Consider the following 27,894-nt stretch of genomic DNA (forward strand, 5'->3'; position numbering starts at 1 on the left):
TCAGCACCTCTGGGAAGAGAGCCCAAAGAGCTCACAGGGAATCCACATATGGGCAGCAGAGTTGGAACTTCCACCATGACAGACTCTGCAGGACTAGGAGCAAGGGGGTAGAGGGGAGTGGAAAAATCAGTCCTCTTTCCCAGTCTGTCCTGGCACTTGGTCCCTGCTCAGCATCCCATAAGAGCCCCACAGCCCTCCCAGATGATACCCAAGGCTTAAGAGCCCTTGTCTCCAAAACAATCCCACAAACCTCCGAATCACCCCTCAAGCCCCCACAGCAGTTCCACATCTGCCTTCTGCTGGGCACCAGATGTTACCATCAACACACAGGCAGTCTGTCTTGCACTTGCTCCCAGAAACACCAGCCCAAACAACCTGTGTGGTCCGGTCTGCCACGCTCTTTTCTATCCCTCCCCATACATCCTTTTGTTCCCTGAACTGCCATGAAGGAAAAGCCACTTTATAGGGCAGACTGTGTGGCCTGGGTGAGGATCCCAAACCCACACCAATTTCATAAATAACTCCTGGGATGAGCACATCAAGGTCACGATCCTCACTTGAGGATATCCTACTCTCCCTCCCAACCCATGTTCCCCACAGACAACAAGAAGGCTTGTGCTAGAGGAAAAGTGTTTCTTTCTTTAAACAGAACTTTTTTCAACCCTTGTTCCTCAGGGTTTTCTCTTTTTTTGCAAAGATAAAGTATTATCTGAACAATCTCTGCATATATATATATATAATATATGTTTATACATTTAAACAGTCCTGCAAACTTGTGTCACTCACAGCAGAGAAGAAAACTCCAACAGCAAAAATGCTGGTCCTCTCAACCAGAGGAACTGAACTACAATCCATCTGTGGCTCTGGAGGGAATCCCACCAGCTCCAGATGGGAGGCTTTGACCTGAGTGTAAATGCGTCACCCTACAGGATTTCTAGACACTGGCCACTTCTAAACAGTGCCATGCCAGGATACATGCCACACTCACCTGTGCCCAGTCCTTGGGGAGAGCACATCCAAGGACAACGAGCAAGCCCTTTAACAGGTGGCAAGTAGGCCTCACTTTGCCGGTGGACTGTGACTTTGTAACTCAACTAAATACCTATTGGCAGAACTGGAGACAAGGAAAAAAGGCAAGGAGATATCTTTCTGAGAGAGGTGGCCACAGTAACACAGACCAACCGCCCAGAGAAATGTTTCAGCACATTAAAGAAGAGTCACTGAGCAGTTAGCCTCCCAGAGGAAATGCTTTGTTCCACCTGAGAGCTCCTCCCTGCCTTTGAAGAAAAACACTAACACAAACTGCTTGAGACAGAGTAGAGGCAGAGATCCAAGCTGGCAGGCTGGGTGATAGACCACTTCTAGTCATAGCTATCATCATCATCAAAGTAGGAATCACAATCTGATTCATTATCAATCATAAAGTTGTCTTCATCAAGGTCATCATCATCATCATCATCATAGTCTTCCTGCCACTGTGGATCATACTCCTCATCTTCAACCTCTTTGCCACCTTCATCTGTGTTGGGGGAGTCACACAACATGGTACGGTTTTGCCTGTTGAGAAGGAGAGCATCAGAGCAGAGCCCCAGCTGTGAGCAGCAACCACAACCCAACCCCACAACACCCTACTACAGAGGTTTTGCTGGTTTCCCTACACCACTGTCACTTAAACTGTTACCTCAAACCACAGAAGAGGATGCAAGTAATTAGTATCTGTCATTCACTCTTTTGTATGTCAGTGAGCACAGGAGAAAACTCTGCTCACCTGCTTTTTGTCTGCACTTACCCACCTTTCCTTTTTATCCAGCTAAGAAAACTCACCCTGGAAAGGCAAGGGCTGAAGCAGGCAAATTTGCGAGTTTCAGCTTTCTCTGACCGGGATCTCCTGAAGTCTGGAGCCCAACATGGAAGTCCTGCTAGCACGAAATAACAACCAGAAGAGAGAGAGAGAAAAAGAGAGAGAGAGAGAGAATATGCAATTTGGGGTGTATTTTGTGCTGCAAACCCTTTCCCTACACACACACAACCCTTAGAGTCTAACCCCTCAGCTGATCAAGCCCGTTGGCTTGCCCACAGTCAAACTAGACCAGAGCAAGACAAGCCACTATCAAGGCACGTGAACTTCACCTGTGTGGAGTGCCAGAGAATTGCAAAGAGACGCTCCTTGATCTGGCGTACCAACTCCAAACCAGCACTGAAATGCTCTGCTTTCAGAAGCTGAAGAGATGAGGCCAGGTCCTGGTACTGCAGCAGGGTTTCCTCTGCAATTAAAGTCATGTTGCACCACACACTCTTAAGCATAGACCAAGTCTTTGGCTCTGATTATGAAGCCAGCCACAGCTACGTAGATCTCCTGTGCACACATGGCACGTTGCAGAATGGAACATGTTGCTCTTTACTCCATCAGCCTCCATCGGCAGCCAAATTGCACCAGTGGACTTCCCAGAAATTACATCAAGAAGGCAAAAATGGGATGGGAGAAGCGAGAGGCCAGCTAGGTGCTGGTGTGTATGCTATTGTCCCACTACAGGGCTGCTGCTCTTTGAACCATACAGTTTGGAACACTAGTTGCTACTTTAAAGAGGCTGCAGGACTTACCCAGAAGGATCTGCAGAGTATTAGTGAGCAGCTCTAGGCTCTCAGCCTGCTGTTCCACAATATCCATGCTCTCAGTGTCCTGGTTATAGTAGCTGTACACACAGGAGTAAGCCAGCACCTGAAACAGTACAGATCATGCTGTTAAGCACCCTCGTCCAGTTTCAGAATGGGCAAGAAGTGAGCAGCATCAAACCCTTCCAGACCTCATTATTATCAGCGGCTAAAAGAAGCCTGGCAACACTTCTGGTGTATGGCCATAGCCCAGTGACCCATTATGCCAAGTGACAGCAGTGCCAGGCTACCTAGAGCTACTCACAGGATTGGAAATGAATGTGCAATTATTTTATACTGAAGTCTGAAAGAACTGATTGTTCCCCCTGCAAACCATCACAAGAACACAGACTGTAAATGCATAACAAGTGCCACTGACCAGCAGGCAAAGAGTCAAAACCAGCAGCATACACAACCTGGGCTGGGCAGCCCAGGCTGAACTCAAGTGGCAATGAACTGAGGGAATGGAGCACAAAGGGAAGCAGGCATGGTACTATAGGGCACCAAGAGCCCACGACAGAGGGGTTTCAACAAGTGTCAAACTCCTATTATGAATGAAATACCCCTAAAGCAATCCAGGCACCCAGCAGGAAGCAAGGTCACTGTTGCCATTTAAAGAAATGGACCAGAAAATTCAACAGCAGCAACAAGCAACAGTGCTATGTATCCTGGAAAACACAGGGGCTACCATACTGAAAAGACAATATAGGGTCAGGCACACTTGTTCCACATGCCTCTCTCAAAATCAAGCCTGAATGCAAAAACAAGGTGTATATGCAAAGTCAATATCACTAGACAATTCCCACCTCCTGGCTATGTTTCAGGGGATAGCAGGCATTACAGGCCTAAGCTGTCACAAGTTTACTGCACACTTCCAGTGGCTGCACTGCAAATCCTTTTTAATGTGGCTATCAGGGCATGCAGTAACTCAGGCTTCCAAAATATCTTAGGTCTAAACCTCAGCAAGACTGTTATCCAGCTTTACCTTCCGTGCCTGTTCTAGCACTTTGCAGGCATCAAGAACAAAGGTCAAGTTCCTAATTTTTGGCATCTCTCTGATGGAAGAAATACTGTTCCTCAGACTCACGGCAAATTCCTGCAATAACCAAAGGAGGAGAAAAAAAAAGTCAATGTCAGTGTCAAACTCTTTAAGATTGAAAAAACGGCACCTTCCACGCAGGTATTTGCTAAGCATCCTGAAGTGCCATCCCAGAAGATGCAGACAGCAGCACAGCATCCATCTATGACATCTCTGTAGCTGTGCCATCACTTTAACCTTTTACAGCACCTCAGCTGTAGGCAGAATTCTGCCTTCAGTCACCATTGCTTCCAATTACTGCATCACTTTGAGCCTGTGAACGCCACAAGTCAGGTGCTCAGGTTCCACAACAGACTTGTTAGGAGGAAGCAGGCCAAGGACTACCCCTCATGTCAGAGTAAGGGTGAAATGGTCAGGCATCCCGACCTGGACCTGAAGCCTGCTTCTCAGCATAGAAGATGCTGAGACACAACAGAAGCTGTCCTGATCCCCAGGGCTAAGGCAACGTCAGCATCTGCAAAAGAAGGGGGCCTTACCCTTGCGTGATGATGAAAGGTGCATCTCTCATTGTAATCCTGAAAACGCTTCTCCTGCCAAGCTGCTTTACTCACCTGAAAGGAAAGGTGAAAGTAACCTGTAGCAATTTCTCTGAAGTACCAGGGCTGCCTGCTGTACTGGAGACTTTGACAATGCTGTTAGTATTACTGGCAAGCACAAAAGTCCAGAATAAAGGCCCCAAGTGGAGATCCTCACCCTCTCTCTGAGAAGCTTCTGAACACAGGCATGAACGACAGGGATACAGCAAACCACTCACCATGGCAGAGCAGTTGTAATAATCCTTATGATTTGGTCTCCAGGGCTTGAGGCAACGCCAACAGAAGCCATGACTACACTTGGCACATGTCATACTGAATGGTAGGAGAAGAACAACAGAAATCACTCAGACCTAACAGCCACTTGCAGACAGTTCCTTCCAGTGCTCTCCTACATCACAGCACTGGGGTGTGGCACACACTCACTCCCATTCACCCAGTACTATGCATTTCCCTGCATATATTTTTTAAAGCCTTTGCTAGAAGCAGATGTCACTTAAAAGCAGTCAATGTCTCAAAAAATGAGATGAGTAAACTGGCAGTATGATCTCACAGTAGCTTATCAAGTACTCAAAGAGTGACTAAGCATTCCACAGTTTGAAACAAGATCCACATGAGCACCTCACCCTTCCCTCACTTAATGCAGCACTCCACACAGTGCAGAAAGGCACTGCACAGCCCTAGGGCCACACACTACATGTGGGGACAAATCACAGCTGGGCATTAAGGACTGTGTCAGTGCAAGAGAGAAACAAATGGCAACTCCTAAGCCCTAACTTCAAAGCTGGAGGTAATTCCTCCTATCATGTAAAAAGCTGCCAGAGATCCAAGCTGATTCAAAACAGTCAAAAGAAAATTGCTCTATGGTACAGGAATAGGTCAGCATGAAAGAAAAAATGGTGCTGAGCTATCCACTCCCCTAACCTTTACTTCTATATGGCTATAGTGGCTTCTGAGAGCAGACGAGCACTATGAAAAGGTACTGCAAAATCAGTTCTGATTCTATCAGAGCCATCAACGGATTTAACTCTGAATGCTGGGGAACATTTTGCTTTTCTAGGAATTAAAAGCAATCACTCATTCTTCTAAAACTGTAAAGCAGACCTATTATAACAATTATGTGTACTCACTGCAGGCAACCCTCATTTTTCTCTATCTGAGCCTGGCAGTTTGGGCAGTGCTTCGAAATGAGCTTAGCCAGATGTTTGCTTTGGGCTTCACTTGTCATTCCTTCATAGTATCCATCATCATCCACCCACTGAGACATGTGGCTGCAGCTGGCAGGATAATGGGCCTGAAAGGGAGACAGTCAATCGCACAGAAGCAGAATGGTGCATGCCAAACCTAAGATAGTGTTACTCATGATTCAGCTCAGCCTCACCTCTGGGAAGCTGCAGTTGAAGCAGGATATCCAGGAGCACTTGGAACAGGCTGCTCCATAACCGAGTCCATCCTTTAGGAGGATCTGATCACAGCCCTGAGGGTTGGTGCACCATGTCAGGTTGGAGCAACACTCAACATAGCGTCTGAGGAGGGCTTTTTCATACTGTAATAAGAAGCCAGGAAGGAGATTTAAGGCAGAGAAGCTGCATGGTCAGGCCTTACAACCAGGGTCTGGAGCCTCTGGGCTATACATCTCACTAAACAACAGCTCACAACAAAAGAGCACTCAGTTTATTCTTTCATTCCCTTTGTGTACACAAATTTTCCCATCCCCACGTGTCATATCTGGAGGCTGTTTCATTTCACAGAATTGTGGAGGTTGGAAGGCATTTCTGGAAATAAAAACTAGTCCAACCCCTCCAGCTCAAAGTAGGATTGCTCGAGACCATGTCCAGTTGGGTTTTGAATATACCCAAGGATAGAGACTACAAACCTCTCTGCCCAACTTGGTCCAACATTTCATTACCCTTACTATTAAAAAAACCTCAACAACCCAACAAACAGTATTCTTACACTTAAATGGAAATCCTTGTATGTAACTTAGTGCCCACTGCCTCTTATCCTTTCACTGGACATCATGAAGAAGAATCCGGCTCCTTAATCTCATTTGTGAATTTACACATGTTGATAAGATCCACTCCTGAGCCTCTTCTTCTCCATGCCAAACCAACCCACCTCTCTCAGCTCCTTCAAGAGGTGTTCCAAAACCTTATTCATCTTTGTGGCCTTTTGCCGGATTCTCCCCAGTATGTCCACGTCTCCCTTGTCCTGGTGAGCCCAGAAAGGGTCACAGTACTCCAGATGTTGTCTCACCAGCACTGGGTACAGGATCACCTTCCTCAGCCTGCTGTCACTGCTCTTCTGACATCAACCTAAAGCACTAGTGGACCTTCTTAGCCACGAGGGAACAATGCTGACTTATGTTCATCTTGTTGTCCACCGTAACCCTTTTTCTTACTCCTGCAGAGGTGTTTTCCAGATGGTTGACCCCCAGCACATGGTGTTGCATTGGGTTATACTACACCAGGACTAGGACTGGGCATTTCCTTTTGTTGAACTTGGAGGAGTATGTTTTAACCTCAGCATTAGATCTTCACGCAATAATCTAGTTATTTTGAAAACGGGGTTGGACCAGAGATTTCCAATGATTATTGCAATCGAAATTATTCTATGACTGTCTCTGCACGAGACACCAACACTCCAGCCATACCACTTACCAAGCAAAGGAAAATATAACACTTCAGTGAGAGCATCAGAGCAACTTGTTAAAATTAGTTGCAATTTATGTTCAGTAATTATTTCTTTTTATAAAACAGTCACAGCAACAGGCTACTAAATCCTGCTCTCAGACAGGTGTGACTAAGGGATTTGTAAAGGCAGTAAGGACTAACTATCCAGATATATGCACTTCTTATAAAAAAAAAAACCAAACCAAAAAAAAAGATACATCTAAACCAATGCTTTTCCGTAGCCTTGTCCATTTTGGTTGCCAGTTTGCAAGCTAAAAGTAAAATTGTAAGATAGAGAAGCCTTCATGACTACTGTTCATTTCTCCTTTTGACTGTTCATACAGGATCATAATGACAGTAAGAAATTGGAAGAAGAGAATATTTCTGAAGAATGAAAGGAAGTGGAGACCTGTCAAACAACAGATCAGTGGAAAACAGACAAGACTGTTCTGTCCAGCAATTAAAAGAAATAGTCTGTCATGTGACAGCCACAGCTCTGCCATTAGGTGGGGAGGGCATTCAGCTCTCATAACTAAAAACTAAAAGAACAGAAAGAAAAAGCAGCTTCTGCCTTAGCAGCAGTTGCTGCTGTCCACTACTGACCGAGGCCTAAAGTAAGCAGAGCTCAGGAAGCCTGGTTTAGAGGTGTGTGTAGACCCACACAGACTTAGTGAAGATTAAGTTTGATGTGGTAATTTCTGTCATCTTCACAAAAACCTGAGGTGCTCAAAGCCAGAGACTGATGGAAGAGAAAGGACATAGGGGTCACTGATGCAGCAAGAAAATGAAACTGCTCACATTTTCCTTTGTCCTGGATTTTACAATTGCTTCCACTACACCAGTAGAGGATACTTATCATGAGCTGCTACCACAGCTCTCACCTGGTCCTGAACTAATGATGCACCTGAAATGTTATTTTTTGGAGACATGTTTAGAGAAAATACCACTGTGCTCTTTTTGTTGACATTATGCTTTCTTGAATAGCTGATATTGATCATAATCAGAGGCAAGAGACACCACTGGGCAGAAATCTGGTTGGCCTCAATTGTCACAGTGCCAGAATTAGTAACAGGAAGGGGAAAAGCAGCGGCAAGATTATCTGATAGTGCTGACCAAAATGAAACCGAGCTTAAATACAAAGCAACCACCTCTCCTACTTCACCTTTGCTATGATCTCCTCAGAGGACACGATGGAGTAAATGAAGGCTGTGGTTGGCTGTGCACAGCACTCGGATATGGGACAGGTGCAGTTGACAATCATGTTCTGTTCAATGCGAGTTGTGAGATACTCACTCCAACAGGGCTGCGAAGGCAGAAAAGGAGAGATGAGACCTAAACAGGGTCGTGTGACTTTGGATGCCTTCCCCACCCAGCAGAGGGTGCACAAAACCCCATAAACCCATGGGTAAGTACTCAAAAGCACAAAAATGGGAATGGACAAATCAGGAGCTGAAGGATCACAACAAAAAAGAGAGCTGAGAAAAGAAAATGTATGAGCTCTGAAAATCCTCTGATAACACCTTCAGAACAGCTGCTCCAAGTAGACAGCAGCAATTCCCCAGCAAATCACAGGAATCAAAGACCCCAGAACTTTCACCTTGCAGCAGTAGTGCATGCAGCAGAGGGTCGGTGGCTTCTCAGTGGGACACAGCTGGTTCACACAGACTGGGCAGTGGGTTCCAGGGCTCGGAGGAGGCTGCACATCCTGCACTTGCAGCCCCGAGGAGATGAGCAGAGCGTCACGGTTCTCCACATAGCACTGGATCAGGAAATCCACATTCCACCTGCAGTGCATGAGGAGGTGTCGAGCAACATCATCCGATATGCTCAGAGTATCCTGGACCTGCTGTACTGTCTGGTTCATGAGCAGCTTTGCCTCCTCTGGACTAAGCGTGTGCCCCATTGGCACCTGCAGCATTGCCATAAGGTACTCTTCCGCCCTGTCTATGCCAGGATTCAACCTGAATGTGGAAAAATGTGTCATGTTCATACAAGGTGGAGATGCACACCCCTCCACACCTGGTGACGTGCATCCCTACCGATGCAGGCTGTCTGTGCTGTCCTCATCTGGAGCTGCCTGTGGTGGCCTGCACTGGAAAGTCATCTGTGCCTGGCCCCCACGAGGTGTTGTGGGTTCAGCAGAGATGTATTCCAAGACATGAGGCCTCCCCTCCTGGCGCCGGAGATAGCCCTGGTTCAACAGGTGCAGGACGCAGGACAGCACGTCCACGCTGTGGCAGCAGAAGCTCAGGAACTGCACACCTGGCCCCAACCTGCCCTTCTGACAGGCATCAATCACCTACGGCAGCAAGGGAGCCCCACGCTGCAGTGCGCCACAGCACCCACGCAGCCCCTCTCTGCCCCCCGGGACCTCCGTACCCTGAACACCAGGTTGTCGACGTGGAGCTGCTTCTCCACCTTGAGGATGCGGGTTATGAGGCAGCAGAGGACGTTCCTCTTCCTTTCCAGGGCGCTCACCTCAGCCCTCTCTGTCCGCAGGTACCTCTGCTGGGGCAGCAGCCTCAGGTGGCGGCCAGAGGCCTGGGCCAGGGCTCCCTGGTTCAGCCGCAGTGCACCTGGAGCCAGCACCCAACCCAGGGTCAGCCAAGCCTCCAGCTGAGCCCCAGGACACACGTATGGCTGCTGGACCTAACCTGGGCCTCCCCCACTGCCCACACAGTTGGCCACCACAGCCCCGTCCCCCACACCTTGCCCCAAGCAACAACCACGCGCACAACCCCTGTCCCGGTCCCCAACCCCGCACACAGACCCGAGACACAACCACCCACACTGACCCCATGCATGGCCACAAGCCCAAACCCCACACACCACTCCCACCCACACCTGGTCCCAGGCCCCAACCTGACACACAGACCCGCACCCCCAGAACCACCAGACAGACCTGCCCCAGCCCACTCGCTGTACAAGTTCACGCAGCCCTGACCCCAGCACCTACTCGGGGCTCAGAGCAGCCCCTCCCCAGGGGTGCCCCAGCCCCACATTCACCTCCCGGCGTGCAGCTCTGCACCAGGACGCCCTGGCCGTGGGTCAGCGGTGTCAGCGCATGGTGCACCAGGTCAGCAGGGAGCCCTGTGGCCTGCAGCAGGGCCTCCACAGCCACCTCCTGCAGCAGGGCAGGGGAGGTGAATGGCTGGCCAAGACCTGCTGGCCACAGGCCCAGTTAAACAAGGGTGTCCTGTGCCCCAAACAGTGCTGGAGACCCCACCGGAATGGAAGGGAGGACACAGCCCGGCCACGCTCCGGCATCCGCTGCCTCCCTCCCCCCACTGTGGCCCCAGCTCCTACCTCGGTGCTGTTGAAGCACAGCAGGATGTACATCTGTAGTGTGGACACATGGAGGACACAGTCTCCAAACTGCAGCTCAGCGTGGCCCAGCCACGTCCACTGCAATCGCTGGGGCTTCGTGCACTCCCAGCCCAGCTGGCTCTGGCCTGCCAGGGACAGCGTCAGCACCAGGGCCAGGGACCAGCCCCGACAGGCACTCCCAGCTCACCCCACACACCGCCACTTGTGGCTGAGCTGCTGGGAGGGTCTGGGCCCCGGAGAGACCCGCACACACCCCCACTGCCACTCTGCACTCACTCTGCTGGCAGAAGTCGGCAAACTCATCCAGGGGGGAGCTCAGCGTTGCCGAGAAAAACCTGCCAGGGTTATCCATGTAACAGAGTGGGGAAACAGGCCAGCAGCGTGGGGACAGGGCCAGCACCTTCACCTCCGGCACATCCGCCACCGAGGCTGTCTCCAGCACCTGGGCACGGGGACATGAGGGTGGCTCAGGACAGGCTCCAAGATCCCCATGAGGAATGCCGGAGATCTCCAGCCTGCCCACCCCACCCCTTCACCTCATCCAGGCCCGTGTCCAGCTCCAGCAGCCGCTTATCCTGCTCCTGCAGCTGGAAGAGGTGGAACTGCCGCTGGAGCTCCTCTGACTCAGCCAAGTTGCTCAGCATCTCTTGGGGAAAGCGGCTGGGGAAGCACAGCCCAATCTGCTCCACGATGCCTCCTTCCAGCCAAGACGGCCCTTGCGTCAGGAGCCGGTCCCCCAGGTAGTGCCTGCCACAGCCGCCGGCATCAGGTCAGGGGGGGCCCCAGCCCTGTGGTCATCAGCCCCCCACTAGGAGACAAACACAGCCCTGGCCTCACCCCATGCCGCACAGGCCCAGCAGCACACGCATTCCAGGAATGTGTGTGCTGGGAATGTGCCTCTGCAGCACCCCTGGGTCCTCCACACACCAGAGCCAGGAAAAGCAAAGTGGGAGTACCACTGCCACACTGGGCCAGGCTCCCCCACCATGCCACACCACCCTGCACCAGGCCCCTGGTCCCATGGAGACACAGCACCCTCACCTGTAGAAGTGCTCAAAGGTGTGGGCAAGCTCCAGGCCACTGAAGACGACAAAGGGCTCCAAGAACCGCTGCAGCTGCTCCAGTGGCCCTGTGCTGCCCTGCGCTGCCCTGCGCAGCTCCTGGATCTGCACATCGAGGTAGCGGGCAAACTGCTCACTCACCTGGGAGGAACAGGGCTGGCTGTGGAGGGGACTCACAGGGTGGCCACAGTGCAGGGCTGGGGGATTGTCCCTTGGGGGAGCAGCTGGGAAACTCTGGCACTCCCAGGCAGGGGCCGAGGGTGCCCAGGCACCAGTCCAAGGCATGAGTGTGCCAGGGCCAGGCCCACACCGTGATGGGCGCCACACCCCCACAGCTGGGGACCGTCTCGGGCTGCCACAGGACAGGGCTCTGTGGCTCGGTGGGGATGAGCACACCACCCACCCAGAGCTCGCCCCAAGGCCGTGGGCCAGGGCAGCTCCCCAGCCCGTGCCTGCCCGGGGCCACAACACCAGAGCCACACTCCCTGGACTCACATGCAGGGCAGTCAGGAAGGAGAGCTGCAGCAAAGCCCCCGCAAAGCCCTGGCCCAGGGCCAGCATGAAGGCCGCCTGCTGCCCAAAGAGCTCCTCCGTGGCACCACGCAGGCGCTGGTACAGCCTGCAGTATTGCTCTGCAAGGTCTGGTACCTGCCCTGCTGCCTCCAGGAACTGCTGCACCTGTGGGACACAGAGCAAGAGAGGTGACCCCACAGCGGGATGTGCCCGTGGGAATGTCTGCAGCCCCAGCCTTGCTCTGCCAACACTGACTGCCCGGGTCCCAGCCAGGGGCCAACTCGGGCCCCTGTTGCTGCTGCAGGCTGCTGAGAGCTTATGGAGAGGGCTGAACAGGCTCTGTGAGGGAATGACAGAGGCACAGCAGCAGCCCTGCAGGAAATCAGGGGTCTGACACTGTACCTTTCTCTTGGCCTGGCAGCATCCGCCTGGGTGCAGGGCCTGGCTGACACCTGAGCCGTGCCAGGGTGGCAAGCGCAGGAGAGCTGTCCCCACAACTCTCTGGGCTCTGTGGAGGCCTAGTACAGCCCTGTGCCCTCCCCACACTCCCAGGGCACTGCCAGGCCTCACTCCCTGCTCCACCCACCCGGTATGGATCCCACACACTCCTCCCGGCCAGCTCTCCAAGCTCTACCTGCTGCTGCACCACGCCACGCCAGCACTGTGAGATTCCCCGCAAGCCGCTCGACTTCTCCACCGCTGCCTTCGCAGCCCTGGCCGGCACCTCCTTGTTCTTCCCTGCCTTCTCACCTGCCAAGGGTTGACCCCGGATCAGCGTGGCTCTGTGGGCAGGTCCCACACCCTGACCGACCACAGCAGGGCAGAGGGGACGCTGGGCAGGCATGGCCACTGCCGGGCCATGACCACAAGCCTTTCCTGGTTCAGGAGCCTCCTGTGCCCTCCCCAGACGAGCCCCACGGCCACAGCCTGACATCCTGGACCACCGTCAGCCCAGCCCCACGGGAGGGCAGTGCCTCACTCACCAGCTGCTCTTGTCTCCTCTGGCTCTGGGCCACCAGGGTCCACGTGCACCAGGAGCTGGGTCAGGCGCCGCACACGGGAACCAAAGGCAGCCCTGTGTCCCCTGGCACGGCGGGGCGGCTCCACGCTCTCCAGGTACTCCCTCAGCAGCCAGGCCAAGGGACTGATGCCATCGGGGCCTGCGAGGTCAACCAGACTCAGAGTCAGCTGCCTCTGCCTGGGGCACAGCACGGATGGGCCCCGGAGAGCACAGGGTACCTGGGCTAGTGATGCTCTGCACCAAGGGGTTCACCAGGGCCTCCCAGCACGTCCTGCCCAACGCCCGGGCTGCCTCGTCATCAGGAAGGAAGCGGTCAGCGAAGCCCTGCTCGTGCTGCAGCGCCCGGTTCAGTCTGCAACAGCGACCGGGCAGCACACGGTGCCAATGGCTGGGAGAACTCCCGTGGGAGAGCAGAGCACCGTGGTTGCTTCTTGCTCTGCCCCTTGCCAGCTATGACGGCTCATGGCCCCACTCGCCCCCAGCAGCCAGGGCCCCCTGCTGCCCCTGGGACCTGCCCACAATGGCCCTCGGGCCAAGCTGGGGTTGTGCAGTGCCTGTGGCCACGAGATCTTGCTGTGCCCGGCCGACCTCTGCCATGTCAGGACATGCCAGCTCCTGCGGGGGACCAGCACCCTTCTCTGGTGGGTTAAGTGAGCCCACACACCCAGCTTAAACCTGGGGCACCCCAGGTGGCCCTGGCCCTCTGGGAGCACTGGAGGCCAGGAAGGAGCGAGGACTCCTCCCTGTCCAGGCAGGACACCCAGCTGCTCCCTTCCTAGCCCTGCACTCCCCTCGCGAGCTGCAAGCAACACCCCCTGGGGTCCTGGGACACCTGTGACAGCACGGCCAGGAGACACCTCACCTGCCAAAGAGTTGCAGCAGTTGCCCCCGGTCCCGGCAGATCTCCTGGCACCAGGCGTGAGCCCGAGCAGTGCAGGAGAGGAACGTCCGCCGGCACAGCTGCTCCTTGAAGACAGGCCACAAAGTGGGCTTGGGACCCAGCACCTCAATGCCACGCACACGTGTGTCAATGCCACCCTATGGAAGAGCATGACCCTCAGTTCCTCAGGCACAGCCCTGATACCCCACACTGCCAGCTCGCTGGTCTGGCCCCTGCTCCCCTACCTGCTGGCACCGCTTCACCCGGATCTGGATGATGGGCCAGAAGCGGGTCACGTTCTCCAGCAGGATCACTCTGCTGTCTGAAGGCAGGATGGTAACCTGCAGGCAGGGAGCCCTCAGCATGCCAGGCAGCCACACCCTCCAGTGGCCAACCCCCGTTTTAGTCACAGCCTCTGTACTCCCCCTGCATCTCCTCTGTATCCCAGCACAGCCTCGGGGCTTCTCCCACCAGGGCTCCGCTCCTGGCTCACAGCCACAGCACACCAGCCTGCTGCAGCCTGGCTGCAAGGCTGACTGTGCCCACCTCCCAGCACCCACAGGAGCCTACAGGCCACACAAGGCTCCTGCACGCCCCCACCTCCCCATAAGCACCCCCCAGGGCCTCACACCAGGGCCAGACCTCCACAGGGTACAGCAAGGACCAGCCTGCCACTCCCATAGGGACTCACTGTGTTGAGCTCCGTTCTGATGGTGGCAGGGCTGTCCCCACCCAGCACCACGACACGGGATGGCATATAACTGGAGTCCTCACTGGCCACCAGCATGCTCATCTCCCTGCAGCACAGCAAACACGGGGATGCCCAGCAGTTCTCACCTCCCAGCCCTGGCCCTCAGCTGTGCCACATACTGCTGTCCACGTCCTGCTACCCCCAGGACAGGGACCACCCTGGCAGGGCTTGCACAGATCCCCAGAGCCCTCTCCTCCACATACAGCCCTCTCAGCCTTCCTGGTCCAGCCCCACCTGATCACCACACCACACTGCATGTGCACAGTGATGAAGTGCGAGCCAGTGCTGCCATTTGACTCCCAGTATGTCTTGGGGTTCCTGTCTGTGAGCCTGCTGGCCTGGTGCGGGTTGGAGGAGACCTGCACCTTCTCCCAACACTTCTCTTCCTTCACCTCCAGGCTGGAGCCTGTGCAGAGAGAACACAAAGCCTCCAGCCACCAAGCCAGCATGTGCCAGCACAGGGCTCAGTTCCCACTCCCAGCACTCACCTCGGCACAGGTTTTGCAGGAAGACATCAAAGAAGGGGATGTTGATGGGCTGGTGGCTCCGGCGGTGCTCCTCAATCTGTCCCAGGACCAGCTACAGGATGAGGTGAGGCTCTTACAGGGGGCCCCCCGTCCTCCTCCCCTCACCCACCGCAGGGCTGCGGCCGGCAGAGAGCAGAAGGCTGTCCCTCAGTGCTGGGGACAGCCTGATGGCCCCAAGAGCCAGAACCCCAGCACAGCTGGGCCTCCCCAGGCCCACCTGGATGCAGCCAGCCAAGATGCTGGTCGTCAGCTTCTTGTAGAGGCTGGAGTACTTCTCACAGTCCGTCACCAGGTTGAGCAGGGCTGGTGCCAGCGACGGAGCCACGCTGTGCTTTTCCAGGGCTTTGGACAGAGCCTCGTGGGTGCCCACGTGGCACATCACCACCACACAGTCCTTGCTGGCAGTGGCCAGGCGGTGCAGGAAGCCAACGACCTCCTGCAGCACCTGCTGACCCACAGCCCTGAGCAGCCGGGGCAGGGCCAAGAACTCCCCTGACCCCCCCGGCTGTGGGTGCTGCAGCTCCATCCCCCCACCCCGACCGCACCAGTGCCCACCAGAGTCTGGCCAGGCACAGCGCTGGGCACGTGGCCATCAGGACACGGACACAGCCAGGACAGCTGCCCCCCACCTCTCCCAGCACGTTCAGACACAATAAGGCCAGGCTGGGACCTGCTTCAACAACGCTGGGCCCGGCCGATGCACGGCACAGCCAGCACAGCCGCCCTTGCCTGCCGGGAGTCCCGGGGCCCCCTCACCTCCCAGCTGCTGCTGTGGGCGCTCAGGGAGGACACACAGGGCTCCACACACTCGTGCCAGGGCAGCACATCCTCCTGATAACTGTCCAGGAACTTGTTCAGGATCCTGAGCGACGGAGGACCGAAGTGCCAGAGGCAGCCAGGCGTGTCCTGTGCTGCCCCTGCATGTCCCCACCAGCACCCAAACACATACTGCTCTCTCCCCACATGACTCTGTACCCAGGACAACCCAATCACCACCTGCTTATGTGCTGGGGTGCTCCTGCCCCTGCCCCTGGTGAAGAACACCCCCACCAGGACCCACAAACACGTGCCGTGTCTTCCCAACGTCACCATCAGCACTCACACACCTGCTGTGGGGGCCCCAGACCCCCACCAAATCCTCCTGCACTCACCTGAGGATGCTCAGGCTCACAGCCTTCTCCGCCCCCAGCAGCTCCAAGCTGCGCAGCAGCAGCCTGAAGCAGCTGTGGTCCTGCAGCAGCTGGGCCACCTGCCCAGAGGGGACAGGGCCTTCCCCGCAGAGCTGCCGCTCCAGGGCCACCACCACCTCCTTGCACAAGGCGCCATCCTCCAGGCTGCCCAGAAGCATCCGCACGCCCTTCAGGTCCAGCGGGGCCTCTCTGCCTGCCACGACAAGGGCACGTGGGCCCAGCCCAGGCACTGGCTTGAGAGGCAGCGGCCCCTTGGGGTGCTCTGCCCTGGCAGGCGAGGCAGCCCTGCCTGCAGCAACCACGGAGCCCTGGCACGGGGAGGGCGGGCAGCACGGTACCTGCTGCCTCCAGGCCCAGGGGCAGCCGGTGCTCTGCCAGGCGGTTGATGGCGCGCAGGGCCAGCACTGCGTGAGGGCAGCCGCTGCTCTGCCCGTCCCTCCAGCAGCTCTGCAGCACCGCGGGGAGGTCGCAGCTCGCCAGCTGCTCCGCCAGGCCCCGGTGCCCATCCATCAGCATGTTCACCACCAGCAAGCCGTTCTGCACTCCTGAGGAGCCCCTGCAGGGACAAAGCCACGCGGGTGCTCTCCTGCCCTAGGCACAGAGCCTCCCCTGAACCCACCTGCCCGCCATGCCCATTCCTCCCCACTGCAGAGGGTCCCCCCAGCCCCAGCTGCTGTCCGCACTCTGCCCCTACCCTGGGACCCTCTGCATGGCGCTCAGGGCAGCAGGGATGGTACTCAGCAGACTGGCAGAGCCCTCGCTGGAGGCAGAGCCGATGCTGGCAAAGATCTCCCGCATCATCTGCGTGTCGGCGTGGTTCCAGGGCGAGGACTTCCCACCGCCACCTCCTGGCTCACCGTCTGCAGCTCCCACCAGCACCTTCAGGGCCTGTGAGGTCAGAAGTGGTCCACAGGGCAGCGGGCATCTCCACCACACCCGGGTGAGCCTGCACACTGCCTGCCCACACACAGCATGCCCTGTGCCACTCACCGCCAGGCCAGCCTGCTGCACCAGGGCGGAGGAGCTGTGCTGCTGCATGCAGGCCAGCACGGCCCGCACGCCGCCCTCCGTGGCAAACGGCACACGCCACTCGCGCTGCGCCATCAGCACGGCCAGCAGCCGCAGCGTCACCGCCACCAGCGCCTTCTCTGCCACCTCAGTGCTCAGCAGCTCCACTGCCACCTGCACCAGCTTCTCCCTGCTCAGGAAAGGATACCTCAGGAGGAGCCTCCTGGTGCTGCCGCTGGCACGCCAGCACCTTGGGCCCTGCCAGCCACCTCCTCTCTGCCCACACGGCTCTGCCACAGCTGGGTCAGCCCAAGGAATGAGCCTGCCTGGGACACAGGGACACAAAATTCACTCTTCTCTTGCCAAGCACGCAGGGACATGCTGGCCTTCACACTCCCACTGCCACCTCCTGTACTCCCAGCTCCAGTACTGTCCCCCACCGTGCCAACACAGCCCTCCCCAGGCAGCAGGAGGGGTGTGCAGCACCCCACAGCTCACCCAGCGCTCCCGGTCCCCAGCCTGCCCTGGGCTGGGCCAACTTGCTGCTCAGACTCAGGCTCCTCCTCCAGGATCTTCAAGATTTGCTTGAGCCCAGCTAAGCGCAGCCCTACGGCTGAGCTGCTGCTCTGGATCACGTCCACCGTGGCTGCAATCTCGGCCACCGAGCCGCTCCCGCTCACCCCTTTGGGGCTGCCCAACACTGGCCGGAGGGAAGGAGGCATCAGGGCAGCAATAACACCCCAGCAGCTCCCAGGGTGCCATGCACCCACAAAACCAGCACCCACAGGCCCCCCACCAGCTGCCTGGCCCCCCTACCCTGCCCACAACCTTCCTCTCTTGAGGCAACGGTGCCACCTCCGGCACCGCGCGTGTGCCCCAGCACGTAGCAGGACATTACCTTTGATCTGCTCCTCCGTCACCTCTGGGAAGAACAGCCCTTCCCTCCCAAAGAGCTCGCTGAACAGCTGGGAATCGGACTTGGCCGCCACACTGGGGGCTTGGGGCGGCACTGTGGCTGCAGAAAGGTCTTCCTTTGCTGACTTGACCATCGTAGCTTCACGGCCAGTGCTCCTGCAGCCACTGCCCTCTGAGGACACTGCCGTGCTCCCCCCACCATCCTGCTCAGCCCCCCTAACGAGGAAGTATCTGGCATAGACGCGGGAGCCACGCAGGTCACGCAGAGTGCTGCCCTGGCACCGCTTCTCCAAGACCTGCAGCACCTTCTGGGCCAGCTCCACAGGCACCGACAGCCGGATCAGGGCTTCTTCATCCACCTCCAACAGCCAGACCAACGGGCTCAAGTTAATCTTGGACTCGCCACAGACCTCATGCCCTTTGTGACAGCCAGTGGCAGAACTGATGGAAAGGCTGCACCATTGGGGGTCCCCGGGGCCATTTCCCTGTGCCACCCTGGCTGTCCCCAAACCAACTGCCACCAGCTCAGACCTCCCACCTGCACTCACCACCCAACTGCAACTGGCAGAATGACCCCATGGCCCTGCCTCACCTACCCAAACCTCACTGGACAGTCACTCTTCCAGTCACGAGAGACTGCGTTTCCTCTCATCTCCCCTCACAGCTTTGCTGGGACGAGATCCCTGTGGTTTTGCCATCCCCACTCACCCTCCCATTTCTGCCCCGTTCAGGCTATCCCTGCATAGCTCATGTTTGCCATCTCCTCTGGTCCTGGTCCTCTCCCTAATGTTCTCCCTTGCTCTCTCCCTCCCGTTTCCCCACTGCAGGCACTGGCCCATACCTGCTCTCCCTGGTCCTCCTGGATGAGAAAGGCGATCTCCTTCTGCTCCTGTGCTTCCAGCTTCTTCACGAAGAAGAGCAGCTCCCACCACTCGGCACGGCTCAGGGCCTCTGCAGCCTTGGTCGGTGGCTGCCCCAGGTAAGGCAGGGAGTACAGACCTCCCAGGGGCTTGCACAAAAATGGTTGTGCAACTGCAGGAGAGCAGAGCAAGGAAGGGCACTGTCAGCTCTGCCAATTCCCCGTCCTCTGCTGCACACCCCACATTTCAATTAAATTTCTATGTGGGATATGATGACTGGAAAGAGGTATGTACAGAAGTGAAACAAGAGCTCATGCTTCTCCCAAAATCAGAAAGACTGAGGAAAGGCTTAGTCTAACCAAGTTTGTTTTAACACTTAACTGACATGAGGTTAAGTCTATTTACAGGAGGTAGAAGCCATTAAAAAAGCCGTCTTTTCAATTGGCAATATGAGTATTTTCAAAGTGAGTAATTAGCTGCTGATCTCATCTACATTCTGTCTCTTGCAACAGTTAAATCCAAACCACTCTACACAAAAGATGTCCAAGAGAATCATGGTTATGATAAAAGAGTTACTTTAATGGGTTTCCCTGGCCAGAGTCATGTCACATGATGAACAAGAAAGAGGTATCTAAAGTTTGGATTCTCCCTTTTATCTTCTCCCAGTACAAGGGTAATGCCAAAGGATTCTAATAAGATGCTGCAGATGTCCTATGAAAACAGTGCTTTAATACTCAGCTTGTCCAAAGCTTAACGGTATGAAATTAAACAAATTGTTGCTATGTTAACGCTTTTAGAAATCGTCATCACTTATTTAAGGGGATCTGAGTGCCCCTAAAGCAGCTTCATCTCAGAGAAATTCTACATTTGTGTTTTGGCAATTTGTTCAATTAATTCAAACACACAGTTTTGACAGTTGTAATTTAAATTAAATTTTATGCTTTTTATACCATTACTTTTATTATATCTTGACAGAAGTCTAGGGTTCAAAAATACTCCATGCAACCATAAGCCATGTAATTACTTAACTAGCTCTACATGGTCATAAAAACTAATTGTGCTTTCTAAACCCAACCTGCTACTTGCTATGTGCTTGACCATATAAAGACCATCGCTCAAAAACATCCCACAGCAGAAAGAAAGAGATGATATACACACCCAGCACATAATCTCACCTGTGTCTAGATTAAAGCTCTTTATTGGACTATATTCCTTTTCCTGAGCAGCAGGATCTTCCCACTGGTCTCCAAAGCCAATAATCTCCAATATGTGCCAACGCATCCAGTAGGTCCGACCTGTTGACTGCCATAAAACCTGTGGGTGAAACAGATCTAAATGATCAGATCTCTTCACTCATTCAATCCTCATGCTACATTTGTCCTCTCATTTTGCCAGTGCATGGAGACAGCAAGCACTGTTCAAGCAGAAGACCACGCAATTCACATACAGATTTCAGCACACACATTGTCTAGTTTTGAGGCACACCATCTTTACTAACTTGTTGCCCTGGTTACACCCAGATCTTTATTTTTAAAAAACCACCAATTCTACCTACACACTACAGATCTCATTTAGCACAGCAGCAGTGACATGAGCGCATCCAGTTAATCATGCCTGGTCCAAAAGTGTCAAGCAGCAGGTTCCTTGGGAAAAGCATACAAAGGGGAAATGTAACCAACATCACCTTGACGCAGATGAGCTGTATATAAAGTGTCTCAAGGTACTTTTATACCTTGGTCATTCACCAACCCTCTCAAACAGGTTTTGGGCTCAAGACAAGCATGTCTGAAATACAGCACTTTTTTCCTCTGCTTTGTTCAAGTTGCCCTTCAAAAATCAGAAGGATTTTTTTATGGCTTCCCATACCATAGTTTTTACATTTACCCCTCTGAGCAGGAGGAGAACTCAGCAACAGCAAGTGTAACATGTGAGTAGCTTTAAAAACCAGCAGAAAAACATATGGTTTGCCTGTCCCACTGAGCTCTTTTGGAGTTACACCAATGCTACTGGAAAGCCAAAGAGATAAGATGGTAAAAGACTTTAGGAAAGTACTATACAGAAGGAAGTTGAGTTAAACTACACACAACACCAAATAGTCTTCAATGAATCCCTAACCTAAACTAGTTACGTACCGAAGATATGGTTGCAGGACCAGACACAAAAATGAAACTCTTTCTTTGGAAGGCAAAGAAAGCAACAGAAAACAGAGAAACAAAGGAAAGACGGGAGGAGGTAAGAGGTACTCATGATGGACTGGTCCCAGGTGCCATTCAGATCTGGTTTTGTCAATAGTGTGAGCCTTACAGATAACATACTGAAAATAAGTCTGGATGGAGCAACTGCGAGTTCATTCAACCTAACTAAATAGAAAATTAGACAGGAGAGGGAACCCAAGGGACCAATACAGCAAAGGGAATTGAAGTTAACAGTCCACTTCAGCTGAACATGGAATTAAAAACCCTTTGAAATTTATGTCACAGGCAACAGGAGAGAAATGTGAAAGGAGCTTGGTGCTCTTTCCATGTGCCCAGTTACATTAAAAGAAAGTAAATGTTTATAAGAAATAGAAACCACAATTTCAGGAAAACACACAAATCAAGAAGCATAAGGACAAAGAGAGAATCAGTAGGAAATACATTACCTTTGCAATTTATCTTTATGGACTGGATTATAATAGAAAAGTGGTGCAAAGCAGTTATTTAGTTGAGGGGACCCCAAATGAAACATCACCTATGCAAGGTCCAAAACCAGAAAAGTCTTTCACTGAGGTCCATGGAACACTGGGAGGTGATTCAAGACAACCAGCAAGGCTTTACCAAGGGCAGGTCTTGCCTGGCCAACCTAGTGGTTCTCTATGAGGGAGTGACTGTGTAAGTAGACAAGGGAAGAGCTACCACTGTCACCTCTCTGGACTTGTGTAAGGCCTTTGACATGGATCCCACAACATCCTTCACTTTAAACTGGAGAGATCTGGATTCAATAGATGAGGAATTTGTTGAATGGTCATATCCACAGGTCAACAGCTCAATGTCCAGATGGAGATCTTCATCAATCAAGTGCACTTTCAGAAAGTTTGCTGACAACACCAAGCTGAGCAGTGCAGTAGACAGGCCTGAGGGAAGGGATGGCATCCAGAGGGACCTGGATGAACTCCAGAAGTCAGCCCAGAGGAACTTCATGAGGGTCAACAGGGCCAAGTGCAAGGGCCTGCACATGGGTTGGGACAAACCCTGGTACCATCAAGGCTGGAGGACGAAGGGATTAAAAGCAGCCCTATAAAGGACTTAGCAGAACTGTTGGATGAAAAGCCGGACATGACCCAGCAATGTGCACTCACAGCCCAGAAAGCCAATGGCACCCTGGGCTGCATCAAAAGCAGCATGTCCAGCAGACCGAGGAAGGCAACTCTGCTTCTCTACTCTCCTCTGATGAGACCCCACCTGGAGTACTGCATCCAGGTCTGGAGTCCTCAGTATAAGGCATGGATCTGTGGGAGCAGGTCCAGAGGAGGGCCATGAAAATGATAAGAGGGATGGAACACCTCTCCTATGAGGAAACACTGAGAGAGCTGGGGTTGTCCAACATGGAGAAAAGAAGGCTCCAGGGAAACCTTTTAGTGGCCTTTCGGTACTTAAAGGGGGCTTGTAAGGAAGTTGAGGAGAGACTCTTTAGTAATGCCTGTTGCAATAGGACAAGGCACAATGGTTTTAAACTGAAAGAGGGGAGATTTAGATTGGGCCTAAAGAAGTTCTTTACAATAAGGGTCATGAAACACCGGAACAGGTTGCTCAGAAAAGTTGTAGATGCCCCATCCCTGGAAACATTCGAGGTCAACTTGGATGGGGCTCTCAGCAATCTGGTCTAGATGAAGATGTCCCTGCTTATTGCAGGGGGCTGGACTAGATGGCCTTGAAAGGTTCCTTTCAACCCAACCTGCTCTGTGATTGCTCCCCCTTAAAATATGGAAGCCTTTTCCTGATTTGTGGCACAAACTTAGCAAATACGCAGCTCTTTTCAACATAAATTCTCAGTTGAGGTCTACTCACCTAAAGGGCATTTTCAAAGGGAAACAGATCCCAACACATACTCACAGATCAAAAGCATCAACTATGTATGCTGCGTTCAACCCACTGAGAACAACAATGTGCCATAAACACTGTCACTCACATCATTAAGGCTTAAATTCTTCAAGTACCTTTTGCTGTGCTACTCATTTGTGTCAGTTAGCCTATGCCTAAACCATTCTCAAGATCAAACCAGGGCTAGGGACTGCTCCCAGGATGCAGGATATAGCTACCTATTTCAGAGACCAAGAAATCTTAGCAGCACAACCTATACTAAACCACACTAGCTTTCCTCACAACCCACACCACCAGCTCTGAAAGGTGAGCTTTTTGCTAGGACAGACGTAGACAGTGATACGTATTACGATACACCTATTGTTCAACTTTCTGCACATAAAGACATGATTAGAAATCATCAGTCACTCCGATCACTCCCCTCTGCCACTCCAGCCGGAATATGTTCGCCCGTGACATACCTGTACTGTGTGCATGCCGTTGGTGCTCTGAAGAAACTCGCCTTCCTCCCCAGCTCTAATGTCACCACAGTCCTCCAGCAAGCGCACCCTCATGCCAGGCACCAGGTTTGCCTGTAAGTACTCCACGTAGTCACTGCTGTCTGCGAAGTCTGATGGGGTCAGGAAGGTACGGCTCTGCTTTTTGTGGGCACCATGGTTTGAACTGAGCACAGGCATTTGGACAGCAGAGTAGGCTGGGGTTTTGTGCTGGAAGATGGAGCGGGTGGTGCGAGGCCGGAGCTCCCTTCGGGGCGGCAGCTCTGGCCTGTGGCTGTGGTTCCAGCCCATCACGTGCACCAGGTCCGAGATGAGGTTTGCCATGGCCATGCTGAACTCAAACTCCTGCTTCACACGGCTCCTCTCCTCAGGGAGCAGCCTGGGCACAGCGCAGCCCTGCTGCTCCTCTCCCTGCTCCACACCACTGCTCAGCTTGTCCAGGAGAGAAGTGACACACAGGTAGCGCTTCACCAGGACAAACAGCAGCTTCCCAGGGATCTGCAACAAGCACAGCTGTCAGACTCAGCCTGCAGAGCACCTCCAGCTCCCAGCGCTCTCCGAGCCACCAGCTCATCCACAGTCAGGATCCCAGGAGAGCTCCGGACCAGCCGGCAGCAGCAGAGACGTCTCAGCCCACCCTTGTCTCCCTGCTCACAGAAAGGCTCTCCGTGTGCCTCTCCTCCACCTCCAGCCTCACACCAGGCCCACATTCTGTGCCAGCTCTCCCAATAGCCAGTCCTGCTCAGCCGCCCAACTCCAACTACCTTCTTGTCCCAAACAAGGACACCAGCCCTGGCCCTCCACTCCCACCACTCCTGGCCCCTTAAGCCCCACAGGCCCAGGCCTGGCAGGGCCTGCCACTACCTGTGGAAGGTGAATCCCCTCAAAGGACATGCCCTGCTCTTCAGAGGATGTTATCTCAGCAAACAGCTCCAGCAAGGTGCACCGACTGTCAAAGTCCATGTGCTGCTCAATGCCATCCTGTTGGCTCAGGGACAGCAGGACATAGGCCCGGCTCTCTGCAACAGCAACAAAAACTCTTCAGGCCCCATGGAGACAACCCTCACCCCACCCTCCCTGCAAGAGACAGATTCACAGGCAAGGAACAGCTTTGCTGCTCCCTGGCACCTGAACCACGATCTGTCCTTTCATCTGGAGTGGCAACATTTTGCTCCACAATGTATTTTTTCTACCCCTAAAGCTGCCAAGATTCACCCTAAGCAGCAACCCAAATAACTGACTCCACATCAGGGTCCCAGGGAAGAAAAGAAGTTTTAACCTGAATCAGCCCCTCATCTGCCCCACTACAGAGCTGCACGAACTCAGACACTAGGACAGGGAAAGCCAGATCTCTTGTGGGATACACCACAGCCAGCAACCTTCCAGGTGCACCCAAGCCTCATCAGGCACTTCCAAGTCATGGCAGCTCCTCTTAAATGAGAAAACTGGGTGAGAACCAGCCTCTAGGTGAGAACCCAGGGCCTGAGGAAAGGCTCCCTGCCAAGAACAGGCCAGAGCCTTTCCAACTGACAGCATGCAGCAGAGCAACCCCAATACTCTGCCAATCCCCTTGGCATAAGTCCTTCTAACAGTGAATCAGCATCTCAGCTCAGAAATCTGTCAGGGGAAAGAGTTTTTAACTCTTACAGCACTCCAGACAACTACAACTGAGGAAGTCCAGAAGATCCAGACTAATTCTTCCCCTTTTGCCAACAAGCCCCAAGACATGCTGCTTCCCAGGCATCTCACCCCTACAAAAGGACCGGCACCCCTCAGCTGCCCAGCAGCCCCTCCACAGTGGAACTGAGCAGCAGCAGCCCCCACCTGCATCGTGCGAAGCCAGGGCCCGCAGCATCTTGCCGGCACCGTGGCGGATCTGCTTCTCCCTGTGGCACAGCATCTTCATCAGCACGTCCAGGGCTCCCGTCTCCCTGAAGGCACCCACCAGAGAGCCGATGCTGGCGTAGGCGCTCAGCACGTGCACGGTGCTCAGGATGGAGCACTCGGGCGTCCCGGCCTCGGCCACCTGCCGCGTGGCTCGCTGCACCAGGCTCCTGACATCGGCCTTCATCTCCAGCAGCGAGGCTTCATCCAGCGGCACATCTGCAGCCGACGGGCTGGGCGCCTTCTCCTCTTTCACCCACCGCCCTTCCAGCCTCCTCTTGCCCAGCAGTGCTGGGCAGCTGGCACAGACCTCTTCTGCAGACATCCACATCGAGATGTTCTCTGGCTTGGTCTCTGCAGAGGAGGCACTGCCGCCTCCCACTGCTCTCTCTTCCAAGCTAATCACACTCCACTGGATCAGGTATTCAGGCTGGCCATCGTGGCCTCGCCGCTGCTGGAGCAGCTTCTCCGGGCAGGCCTGCAGTTTGGGTCCCAGCTGCACAAGGAGGTTGCCACCGTGCTTCTCATTCACCATGGCAGCAGATGTGCCTGCAGAGACAGAGGGGAAGCAGAATCAAGCTTTTATTTTTGAGCTGCATCTAGGGAAAATGCAAGAGAGCACCTCAGTTGCCCGACAGTAGAACTGGTTGAGGTACAGCTTTTGATTCTGAGAGCCTACACCCAGGATAAAGCTCTGAAGGAAAACCCATTTTGCAAAGGCTCACATTTGCCTTCCAACAAAATAATACCATCTTTCATATACAAAAGCTGGTCCCAGCATTACTGGCACAGACAGGCAGAGGTTCTCCTCAAAGAAAAACTCAAACAAGGCAAAATGGTCTCTCTTATAAGAAGAACTCCCACCTACCTTCAATTGTGTCTTCCTTGGAATTTGCAGCAAGCCAGATAGGAATCTTCTTGCAGTCTCTGCAATAACAAGACTAAGTTATTGTCCTGTGCTTCGTAAATGTTTAGCTGCCATACGATAAACCAAACAATTGTTTTCCTTAAATGAGCTTGGATGGTGCACACGCACAGAACAAAAACCATGCTAAAAGGTTCACAAAAAATTAAAATCGGAGTAAAACAGAAGTCTCTGTGAAGTTTGGTAACTTCACCCCATTCCCACATCATGCCATTTAGCATGAAAAAAAACCCTCTTTCGAGCAGAGCCCGGAAGAAGGGGCCCAAATGGACTTGTAGCTAGCTAGGCAGGGGAGAATTCGGGCTTAGGGCACCCGAAGGATTGCTGCACCACGTGTGATGAATGAACGCGCGCCGGAGGCCACGACAACCCACACACAGCCCACCTGGCAGACTGCTGTGACACAGGCGCCGCACTCCGCGTCAGAGCCGTGATACCGAGTCCACCGGGCATCAGGGCACGGCGTTCAGCAGCCCAGCCCGGCCCGGCCCGGCCCAGCTCTGCCCGGCCTCGGCCGCTCCGGACACCCCGGCGAGCCGCGCCCCGCAGCCCGGGCCCCTCGCTCACCGCTGCGCCGCCGCCGGAGCCGCAGCGAGGCCGGGAAGGGCACGGCACAGCCCGGTCCCGGTGCGCGGGGGGCCGACCGACCCCCGGAGCGGGGAAAAGGAAGGGGCCCCTCAGGCGCCTGCCCCGCCGGAGGTGCCGCCCGGCCCGGCCCGGCTCTCCCTGCACCGGCACTCGGGGCCTCCTCCGCCGCGGCGGGCCCGGCTCTCCCTGCACCGGCACTCGAGCCCTCCGCCGCAGCGGGCCGGCTCTCCCTGCACCGGCACTCGGAGCCTCCTCCGCCGCAGCGGGCCCGGCTCTCCCTGCACCGGCACTCGGAGCCTCCTCCGCCGCGGCGGGCCCGGCTCTCCCTGCACCGGCACTCGGAGCCTCCTCCGCCGCGGCGGGCCCGGCTCTCCCTGCACCGGCACTCGGAGCCTCCTCCGCCGCAGCGGCCACGCCGCCACCGGCAGCGACCGGAAGCAGCAGCGCCGCCCGCCGCGCTTCCGGGTCCGCGCTACGGGAGGCGGCGAGGGACAAGGAGTGTTGAGGACTTCGCCCTCCGCGCTCGCAATCACGGGAGGGGTCGAGCGGGAAGGGACCACAGCGGGTCATCTGTTCCAAGCCTCCCTGCTCAGGCAGGGTCATCCCACAGCACGGCGCTCAGGGTTGTGACCAGACAGTTGCTTGGATATCTCTAGTGAGGGAGACTCCACGGCCCCTCTGGAAAGTCCGTTCCCGTGCCCGGTCACTGCACGGTAAGGAAGTTCTTCCTCGTGTTCAGGTGGAACTTCCCGTGCATCAGTTTCTCCCTGCTGCCTCTTGGCCTATTGCTCGGCACCACCGGGCAGAGCTTGGCTCCATCCTTTTGGTGCCCTCCCTTCAGATACTGATGGGCATTGGTGGGGTCCCCTCTCAGTCGTCTCTTCTCGAGGCTGAACAGGCCCAGCTCCCTCA

General features: G+C 54.6%; 1 protein-coding gene across 4 annotated transcripts; it reads right to left on the bottom strand.

The window, feature by feature from the left end:
* Positions 1-629: 629 nt before the first annotated feature.
* LOC126639960 (cullin-9-like) lies at positions 630-27,183 on the bottom strand. Of its 4 annotated transcripts, none has more exons than XM_050315333.1 (42): positions 26,780-27,177; positions 26,338-26,396; positions 25,410-26,018; positions 24,450-24,604; positions 23,550-24,083; positions 20,185-20,323; positions 18,991-19,181; positions 18,133-18,508; positions 17,733-17,934; positions 17,217-17,424; positions 16,921-17,114; positions 16,565-16,782; positions 16,188-16,419; positions 15,793-15,898; positions 15,254-15,481; positions 14,998-15,088; positions 14,744-14,915; positions 14,450-14,555; positions 14,004-14,099; positions 13,741-13,916; positions 13,097-13,230; positions 12,841-13,017; positions 12,492-12,607; positions 11,840-12,022; positions 11,325-11,485; positions 10,820-11,030; positions 10,560-10,725; positions 10,263-10,408; positions 9,963-10,080; positions 9,336-9,532; positions 8,996-9,255; positions 8,554-8,917; positions 8,119-8,259; positions 5,666-5,830; positions 5,415-5,578; positions 4,506-4,599; positions 4,228-4,302; positions 3,638-3,748; positions 2,602-2,719; positions 2,131-2,264; positions 1,825-1,916; positions 630-1,557 (listed from the first exon to the last, which is right to left on the bottom strand). In XM_050315333.1, the coding sequence occupies exons 1-42, from the start codon at positions 26,845-26,847 to the stop codon at positions 1,362-1,364; spliced, it is 7,683 nt and encodes a 2,560-aa protein (XP_050171290.1). In that variant the 5' UTR covers positions 26,848-27,177; the 3' UTR covers positions 630-1,361. The 4 variants fall into 4 exon arrangements, with proteins under 4 accessions (XP_050171290.1, XP_050171289.1, XP_050171291.1 ...); XM_050315332.1 differs by having other exon boundaries at positions 15,254-15,484; XM_050315334.1 differs by lacking the exon at positions 14,004-14,099 and having other exon boundaries at positions 15,254-15,484.
* Between the last annotated feature and the right edge of the window lie 711 nt (positions 27,184-27,894).

Source organism: Myiozetetes cayanensis, unplaced genomic scaffold (genome assembly GCF_022539395.1).
Source record: "Myiozetetes cayanensis isolate MyiCay16 unplaced genomic scaffold, myiCay2020 scf2-11, whole genome shotgun sequence".
NCBI classification, from domain to species: domain Eukaryota; kingdom Metazoa; phylum Chordata; class Aves; order Passeriformes; family Tyrannidae; genus Myiozetetes; species Myiozetetes cayanensis.